Below are 8,953 nucleotides of genomic sequence, written 5' to 3' on the forward strand. Positions count from 1 at the left end.
TTTATTGCCGCAAAGCCTGCCGGGATACACCGGGGCGTTACTGCCGCAAAGCCTGCCGGGATTTACCGGGGCTTTATTGCCGCAAAGCCTGCCGGGATACACCGAGGCTTTACTGCCGCAAAAGCTGCCGGGATTTACCGGGGCTTTATTGCCGCAAAGCCTGCCGGGATTTACCGGGGCGTTACTGCCGCAAAGCCTGCCGGGATTTACCGGGGCTTTATTGCCGCAAAGCCTGCCGGGATACACCGGGGCGTTACTGCCGCAAAGCCTGCCGGGATACACCGAGGCACTTTGCCGCTTAGGCTGCCGGGATTTACCGGGGCTTTATTGCCGCAAAGCCTGCCGGGATTTACCGGGGCGTTACTGCCGCAAAGCCTGCCGGGATTTACCGGGGCGTTACTGCCGCAAAGCCTGCCGGGATACACCGAGGCACTTTGCCGCTAAGGCTGCCGGGATTTACCGGGGCTTTATTGCCGCAAAGCCTGCCGGGATACACCGGGGCGTTACTGCCGCAAAGCCTGCCGGGATTTACCGGGGCGTTACTGCCGCAAAGCCTGCCGGGATACACCGAGGCACTTTGCCGCTTAGGCTGCCGGGATTTACCGGGGCTTTATTGCCGCAAAGCCTGCCGGGATACACCGAGGCACTTTGCCGCTAAGGCTGCCGGGATTTACCGGGGCTTTATTGCCGCAAAGCCTGCCGGGATACACCGAGGCACTTTGCCGCTAAGGCTGCCGGGATTTACCGGGGCTTTATTGCCGCAAAGCCTGCCGGGATACACCGGGGCGTTACTGCCGCAAAGCCTGCCGGGATTTACCGGGGCGTTACTGCCGCAAAGCCTGCCGGGATACACCGAGGCACTTTGCCGCTTAGGCTGCCGGGATTTACCGGGGCTTTATTGCCGCAAAGCCTGCCGGGATACACCGGGGCGTTACTGCCGCAAAGTCTGCCGGGATACACCGGGGCATTACTGCCGCAAAAGCTGCCGGGATTTACCGGGGCTTTATTGCCGCAAAGCCTGCCGGGATACACCGAGGCACTTTGCCGCTAAGGCTGCCGGGATACACCGGGGCGTTACTGCCGCAAAGGCTGTCGGGATACACCGGGGCTTTACTGCCGCAAAGCCTGCCGGGATACACCGAGGCACTTTGCCGCAAAGCCTGCCGGGATACACCGGGGCCTCGCTGCCGCTAAGGCTGTCGGGATACACCGAGGCCTCGCTGCCGCAAAGTCTGCCGGGATACACCGAGGCCTCGCTGCCGCCAAGGCTGCCGGGATACACCGGGGCGTCGCTGATCCCCGGCCCTGGGACCCACCTTACCTCCGTTCCTCGGGCCCCGAGTACCCCGTGCCGCCGCCGCCGCGGCCGCCTTGGGACGCTTGGCCGCCACCTTGGGCCGGCCCTGCGCCATCGCCGCTACTTCCGCGTTAGGGCCGGAGCAGGCCGAGAACCGGCGGGGCGGCGCGTGCGGCACGCCGGGATACACCGAGGCACTTTGCCGCTAAGGCTGCCGGGATCTACCGGGGCTTTATTGCCGCAAAGCCTGCCGGGATACACCGGGGCGTTACTGCCGCAAAGCCTGCCGGGATTTACCGGGGCGTTACTGCCGCAAAGCCTGCCGGGATACACCGAGGCACTTTGCCGCTTAGGCTGCCGGGATTTACCGGGGCTTTATTGCCGCAAAGCCTGCCGGGATACACCGGGGCGTTACTGCCGCAAAGTCTGCCGGGATACACCGGGGCATTACTGCCGCAAAAGCTGCCGGGATTTACCGGGGCTTTATTGCCGCTAAGGCTGCCGGGATACACCGGGGCGTTACTGCCGCAAAGGCTGTCGGGATACACCGGGGCTTTACTGCCGCAAAGCCTGCCGGGATACACCGAGGCACTTTGCCGCAAAGCCTGCCGGGATACACCGGGGCGTTACTGCCGCTAAGGCTGTCGGGATACACCGAGGCCTCGCTGCCGCAAAGTCTGCCGGGATACACCGAGGCCTCGCTGCCGCCAAGGCTGCCGGGATACACCGGGGCGTCGCTGATCCCCGGCCCTGGGACCCACCTTACCTCCGTTCCTCGGGCCCCGAGTACCCCGTGCCGCCGCCGCCGCGGCCGCCTTGGGACGCTTGGCCGCCACCTTGGGCCGGCCCTGCGCCATCGCCGCTACTTCCGCGTTAGGGCCGGAGCAGGCCGAGAACCGGCGGGGCGGCGCGTGCGGCACGCCGGGATACACCGAGGCACTTTGCCGCTAAGGCTGCCGGGATTTACCGGGGCTTTATTGCCGCAAAGCCTGCCGGGATACACCGGGGCATTACTGCCGCAAAGCCTGCCGGGATACACCGGGGCGTTACTGCCACAAAGCCTGCCGGGATACACCGAGGCACTTTGCCGCTAAGGCTGCCGGGATACACCGAGGCGTTTTTGCCGCAAAGGCTGCCGGGATTTACCGGGGCTTTATTGCCGCTAAGGCTGCCGGGATACACCGAGGCACTTTGCCGCTAAGGCTGCCGGGATTTACCGGGGCTTTATTGCCGCTAAGGCTGCCGGGATACACCGGGGCGTTACTGCCGCTAAGGCTGCCGGGATACACCGGGGCGTCGCTGCCGCAAAGCCTGCCGGGATACACCGGGGCCTCGCTGCCGCTAAGGCTGTCGGGATACACCGAGGCCTCGCTGCCGCAAAGTCTGCCGGGATACACCGAGGCCTCGCTGCCGCCAAGGCTGCCGGGATACACCGGGGCGTCGCTGATCCCCGGCCCTGGGACCCACCTTACCTCCCTTCCTCGGGCCCCGAGTACCCCGTGCCGCCGCCGCCGCGGCCGCCTTGGGACGCTTGGCCGCCACCTTGGGCCGGCCCTGTGCCATCGCCGCTACTTCCGCGTTAGGGCCGGAGCAGGCCGAGAACCGGCGGGGCGGAGCGTGCGGCACGCCGGGATACACCGAGGCACTTTGCCGCTAAGGCTGCCGGGATTTACCGGGGCTTTATTGCCGCAAAGCCTGCCGGGATACACCGGGGCGTTACTGCCGCAAAGGCTGCCGGGATTTACCGGGGTGTTATTGCCGGTAAGCCTGCCGGGATACACCGAGGCGCTTTGCCGGTAAGGCTGCCGGGATACACCGGGGCGTTACTGCCGCAAAGCCTGCCGGGATACACCGAGGCACTTTGCCGCTAAGGCTGCCGGGATATACCGGGGCCTCGCTGCCGCTAAGGCTGCCGGGATACACCGAGGCGTCGCTGCCGCAAAGCCTGCCGGGATACACCGAGGCGCTTTGCCGCTAAGGCTGCCGGGATACACCGAGGCGCTTTGCCGCAAAGCCTGCCGGGATACACCGGGGCATTACTGCCGCAAAGCCTGCCGGGATACACCGGGGCTTTATTGCCGCAAAGCCTGCCGGGATACACCGAGGCGTTACTGCTGCAAAGTCTACCAGGAAACATCGAGGCGTTTTTGCCGCCAAGGTTGCCGGCAGCCTTAGGTACACCGGGGCTTTATTGCTGCAAAGCCTGCCGGGCTACACCGGAATCTGTCACTGCTCCCCCCGCTCCGCCAGCGCCCGGCACACCTCGGAGGGGGCGAAGACCCCCCACTCCGTGATGATGCCCCCCGTGATGAGCTCATGCGGCGTGACGTCAAAGGCGGGGTTCCACACATCGACGTCTGCAGGAGGAGGGGGGACACGGGGTCAGAGGGGCTCTGGCAGCGACCCCAGGCTGTCAGGACCCCCTGACCCAAATGCGACCGCCCCACCTCATATAGGACCCCCTGACCCATCAGGGAACCCCCATCCCTAGACACCAACCCACCCTGGGGTCTGTGACACCCTGACCTGCCCAAATGAGACACCCCAGGACGCCCGCGATGCGTGGCACCCACCAGGGTCAGCCAGGAGGACGCCCCTGAGCTGGGTGAGCTCTGTCCCCGGCCGCTCCTCAATGGGGATCAGGCGGCCCGAGGCCAGCGTGGGGTCGCAGGTGCTGCTTGGGGCGGCCACGTAGAAGGGGATCTCCATGTGCCGTGCAGCCACCGCCAGCTGGAACGTCCCGATCTTGTTGGCCACGTCCCCGTTGGCAGCCACGCGGTCAGCGCCCACCACCACGGCTAGGGACAGAACGGGGTCAGGGGGACCTGTCCTTTGTTACCTGCCCCCATCACGTCCCCTCCCTGTGCCCCCCCTCTTTGTCCCAGTCCTTTCCCATGTCACCTGTCCCCAGCCTCTGTCACCCATCCCGTGTCCCTCCTCCTTGTCCCCATCCTGCCCTGCGTCCCCTCCTCATCTTGTGTCCCCTCCCTATCCTGTTTCCCCTCCCCATCCCTTGTCCCCATCCCCCTCCCGTGTCACCCCCTCCGTGTGTCCCCCCGGCCCCCACCACCCCTCACCCTGCACTCCCCGCTCCCTCATGGTGACGGCGGCCGCGCTGTCGGCGATTAACGTGACAGGGATGCCGTCGTGGCGCAGCTCAAGTGCCGAGAGCCGCGAGCCCTGGTTGTAGGGCCGTGTCTCGGTGCAGAACACGCGCGACAGAGACCCACGTTGGTGCAGGGCCCGCACGACACCTGGGGACACGGGGGACATGTCAGGGACTCCGCGATAGAGACACCTCCCCCTGCCATAGAGACCTCCGCACAAGCCCTGGGGGAAATGGGCGACACTGAGCTCCCCAGTGCTCCCAGTACCCAGAGCGGTGCTGTAGCCCCCCAGTGCCTCCAGTACCCAGGGCGGTGCCGTAGCCCGCTGTCGCCAGGGTCCCGGTGTTGCAGTGGGTCAGGAGGGTGACAGGGCCACCCCCCGGGACCCTCCCCAGGATATCGCTCGCCCCGTGCGCCCCAATGTTCCGATTGTCCCTCCGGTCCTTCTCCAGGAGCCCCTCGATGTACTCAATGATGCTGGGAAGGGAGGGAAAAACGGTGGGTGTGACCCCCCCAACCCTAACCCCAAACCCACCCCAGGGGATCCCGAGACCCCCCTCAACACCCAAACCCACCCCAAGGGCACCTGGAACCCCAAATCCACCCCAGGACCACCTCAGGACCCCCCCTCAACACCCCAAATCCACCCCAGAGGGATCCCAGGAACCACCTGAGACCTCTCCCAGCCCCCCAACTTCCCCCAATATTGGGGATCCACAATACTGACGTCAACACCCCCCACCACCACCTCCCAGCCCCCCAGCGCCCCCCAAATTCCGCTCACCCCCGTTACCTCTCCCGCAGCTGCTGGGGGGTGACACCGGGGGTCTCCACCTGCTGCCGGACAAACGTCCGGAGCCGCTCGGCCTCGCGGCCCAGGTTGGCGGCCGTGGGGCGGGCGCTGAGCAGGAACCCCAATTTCTGCCCCACAAACTCCTCCAGGGCCCCCAAATCATCGGAGGGCCCGGCGCCCCCCGCCAGCTCCACGGCCAGGCTCAGGCAGCCCAGCAGGGCAATGGCCGGAGCCCCCCGCACCTGGGGGGGGCACAGAACAGCCCCTGAGCACTTCCCGGGCGGATTTGGGAGTTCCCCAAACAAGGGGGTGGTTGAGGTGGGTGGGGGGAAGGGAGAGGCGGGGGTGATTGGGGACGGGGCCAGGACCGGGGGCTCAGAGGGGGTCGGGGGCACTGGGGGGGGGTCTCCCCTCACCTCCATGTCGCGGATGGCGCCCCAGGCCCGCTCCACGCCCCCCACCCGCTCGTAGCGGAGCTGCCCCGGCAGCAGCCGCTGGTTCAGCACCTCGAGGGAGCCACGCCGGTACCGCAGCGACTCCAGCGCCATCGCGACACCGCTACACCGCCCCTTCCGGGGCGACGGGACCGCCCTCGGCGGCGTCACGGCGGGACCGAAGCGCGGGGAGGGCCGGGGGAGGGAGGGGAGTCGCGATCCGGAGCGGGGGTCCCATGGCGCGACATGCGACACTCACGACAGGCCACCGACAGCTTTTAATGTTGGGCTCCTCGGGGGTATAAATAACGGGGGGGGGGGGGGTCTCGGGGTGGGCAGGGGGCTCGGCGCCCACCCAGACCAGGCCGGGGGGGGGGGGGTCCAGCCCCCCAAAACCCCGCTCAGGGGCTCTCGGAGCCGGAGTCCGAATAGTCGGCGACGAGGGACGGGGCGGGGGCGGCAGCGGGGGGGCCCGGGGGGGCTCCCCCAGCCTGGGGGGCGGCACCGGGGGCGTCCGGCGGGGCTCCCTCAGCCTGGGGGGCGGCACCGGGCGGGTCCGACCCGGCCTCGGAGCTCCCCCGGGGCAGCCCCTCCGCCCCCCCGCCGTCCTCCCCCGCCCGCCGCCGCACGATGCCGAGCCCGGCGGGGGTCGGAGGGGGGCCCGGGGGTCCCCTCGGCGCTCGCCCCGCCCCCAAAGCCAATTTCTGGAGGGCCCCCCCGCCCGCTCGGGCCGTGCCCTGGGCGAACCAGGAGCGCTGGGAGATCTCGGAGCGCTTCAGCCGCTGCTTCTCCTCGTAGGCTGTGGGGGGACAGGGCCGGGTGGCGGTCAGGGGGGGCGCGGGGCCGCCCCGGACCGCCGCGGGAACCCCCCCGGGACTCCCCCCACGCACAGTCGGGGGCGCGCAGGGTGAGCAGGGCGGCGAGGCGCCGATCCTCCTCCTCCTCGCGGAGCAGCGGGATGCTGAGCCCGGCCCTCGCCCGCAGTGCTGCCGCCTCCTCCTCCTCCTCCCGCAGCGTCTTCTTCTCCTCCTGGGGGACGAGACGGGGCTGGGGGGCACGGCCCGGAGACCCCCGGGGGTGCCTGGGGGTCCTGGAGACTCCAGCGTGGACAGGAGCCCCCCGCTGGGCTTTTCGGGATCCCGGAGTCCCCCAATGAAAATCTGGGGGTCCCGGAGTCCCCCAGTGAAAATTTGGGGGTCCTGGACCTCCCCACTGACCCGGAAGCGCCTCCGGAGGCGGCTGTTGAGGCCAAAATCGTCCTTCCAGGCGTCCTGAGCTTCCTGCAGCCGCGTCAGGGTGGGGGTGGCGCGCTCCAGGACCCCCCGGTCTGTCACCCCGTGCTCCAGCCGGAACATGGGATCCATGGCCAAGCGCTCCCGCTGCTCCGGGGCTGTGGGGATGCCATTACCGTGGCTCACTGGGGGCACTGGCAGGGACTGGGGGCACTGGGAGGGACTGGGCAGGACCAGGGCGCTGTCCCTGCATCCCAGCGCTCATCCTTGTGCCAGGCCCGACTGGGAGCCACTGGGAGTGACTGGAATCACCAGGACAGGGGTCCCTGGGACTGAGTGGAGGCACTGGGCCATACTGGGACTCACTGGTGGGCAGGACCTGGGCGCTGTCCCCGGGGTCCCAACGCTCCTCCTTGCGCCGGGCCCCGCTGACGATGACATAGTCGCAGTTCCCGGGATCCGTCTGCAGCTCGATGTAGTTGACGCACAGGTGACACTTCATCCGGAACCTGGGGAGCGCATACGGGTCAGGGGGTCCCCAGGCGTCCCCGCAGGTGAGGGAGGGGCTGTGGCTCACCTGTACACAGGGGTGGTGTAGTAGTTCCCCACCTTCTTCTTCTCCGCGTTGTACCTGACACCTGTGGGGGGATGGGGGGGTCAAACCACCCCCCCCCCCAGATGTGGGGGCCCTTTGGGACCTCCCAAAACTCCCCAATCCCCAGAACAGGGGTGCAACTCACCCATCCCAATGTGGTTCTGGCAGCCATCGCACCAGATATTAAAGGGCATCTCGAACCTGGGGGGTCAGGCAGGGTTTGGGGGTGTCAGTGCTGCCCCCGGGATGTGACAAGGAACGTTTTGGGGTGTCCCCCCTCTCACCTGATGACAAGGATGCCCTGGGAGAGCTTCCGGGCGCGCTCCCGCAGGGGGTGGCTATGGTGGTACTTGTTGAGGGAGCCATGCTGAGGGGGAAAAGGAGGATCAGGGAGGGGGCCGGCCCCCCCAAAATCCCCGCATGTCCTTCCAGCCCCCCAAAATTCCACTCCCAGCTTCCTGAACCTTCCTGCCAGCCCCTAGCCCCTCAAAGTCCCACCTTCCCCACAACCTGACATTCCCCCAGCACCCCAATATCCCCCTAAAATCTCCCTGACATCCCTCCCAACCCCCCCTGCCAGCCCCTAGCCCCTCAAAGCCCCTCCCTAACCCTGCGAGCCCCCCAGCCCACCTTGGCGGGGTCGAAGTCGGGCGGGTAGTATTTGTTGGTGCCTTTGCGCTCACCCTGGGGGGAAATCGGGGTGTCACGGGGTGGCCACGGGGTGACCACGGTGGCCCCGGTGTGGCCGCGGTGGTCCCAGCGCAGCTGAGGTGGCCCCGTCCGCACTCACCATGGCCGAGGGTCTCTGGAGCCGCGCGACCGGCACGGGCAGAACCTGGGGGCGACGAGGAGGTCACTGGGGAGCCCTCGGCCCGTACTGGGAGGCGTTAACGGGGCCCGTGCTGGGACAGGGGCACCGGTGCGGGGACAACAGCCGCTGGTTTGTACTGGTAGGGGGTCGGGAGACAGCACCGGCCAACACGCTCCCAGAACGCGGCGAGTGGGCACTGGTCTATACCGGCAGCGGCCCCCGGCCCAGTTTGGGGTCACTGGTCTCTACTTGCGACCAGCTATCCCCCGGTTTGGGGTCACCGGGCTATACTGGGAGCGGCCCCCCGCTCCAGTGCGGGGTCCCCGTTCCGCACCGGGGTCCCCGGTCCGTACGGGGGTCCCTGGGCTGTACCGGGATCGCCCCCGCGCGCACCCCCCGGTCCCCACCGACCTTTTCCGGCTGCGCTCCTCAGGCCCCGCCCCTTCCTGCCCATCACCGTGCGCTGATTGGCCCGGCCACGACGAGGGGGCGGGAACCTTCCTGTTGGCCCCGCCCCTCCCGCGGCGTTCGCGATCTCTGGCGGCGCCGCAGCGCGGTGACTTACGGCGGCCCGTAGCAACGGGAGCTCTGTAGCAACGGGGGTCCATAGCAACGGGTTTCCATAGCAACAGGGCATATCGCAGCGAGGGCTCCATAGCAACGGGGTCCACAGCATCGGGGGAC

General features: G+C 68.0%; 2 protein-coding genes across 3 annotated transcripts; both read right to left on the reverse strand.

Moving 5' to 3' along the window:
• Positions 1 to 3,441: 3,441 nt before the first annotated feature.
• Positions 3,442 to 5,760, reverse strand: MRI1 (methylthioribose-1-phosphate isomerase 1). 2 transcript variants are annotated; one of them, XM_068997896.1, is made up of 6 exons: positions 5,704 to 5,760; positions 5,198 to 5,439; positions 4,709 to 4,881; positions 4,375 to 4,551; positions 3,871 to 4,095; positions 3,442 to 3,654 (listed from the first exon to the last, which is right to left on the reverse strand). In XM_068997896.1, the coding sequence occupies exons 1-6, from the start codon at positions 5,743 to 5,745 to the stop codon at positions 3,524 to 3,526; spliced, it is 990 nt and encodes a 329-aa protein (XP_068853997.1). In that variant the 5' UTR covers positions 5,746 to 5,760; the 3' UTR covers positions 3,442 to 3,523. The 2 variants fall into 2 exon arrangements, with proteins under 2 accessions (XP_068853997.1, XP_068853996.1); XM_068997895.1 differs by having other exon boundaries at positions 5,614 to 5,760.
• A 195-nt stretch (positions 5,761 to 5,955) lies between these two features.
• Positions 5,956 to 8,720, reverse strand: YJU2B (YJU2 splicing factor homolog B). The gene is made up of 10 exons (XM_068997921.1): positions 8,681 to 8,720; positions 8,249 to 8,293; positions 8,089 to 8,142; positions 7,743 to 7,825; positions 7,604 to 7,659; positions 7,441 to 7,501; positions 7,230 to 7,372; positions 6,849 to 7,021; positions 6,522 to 6,660; positions 5,956 to 6,430 (listed from the first exon to the last, which is right to left on the reverse strand). The coding sequence occupies exons 2-10, from the start codon at positions 8,249 to 8,251 to the stop codon at positions 6,033 to 6,035; spliced, it is 1,110 nt and encodes a 369-aa protein (XP_068854022.1). The 5' UTR covers positions 8,252 to 8,293; positions 8,681 to 8,720; the 3' UTR covers positions 5,956 to 6,032.
• Positions 8,721 to 8,953: the final 233 nt, after the last annotated feature.

The sequence above is a fragment of the Aphelocoma coerulescens genome, chromosome 30, assembly GCF_041296385.1.
Source record: "Aphelocoma coerulescens isolate FSJ_1873_10779 chromosome 30, UR_Acoe_1.0, whole genome shotgun sequence".
Classification (NCBI taxonomy): Eukaryota; Metazoa; Chordata; class Aves; order Passeriformes; family Corvidae; genus Aphelocoma; species Aphelocoma coerulescens.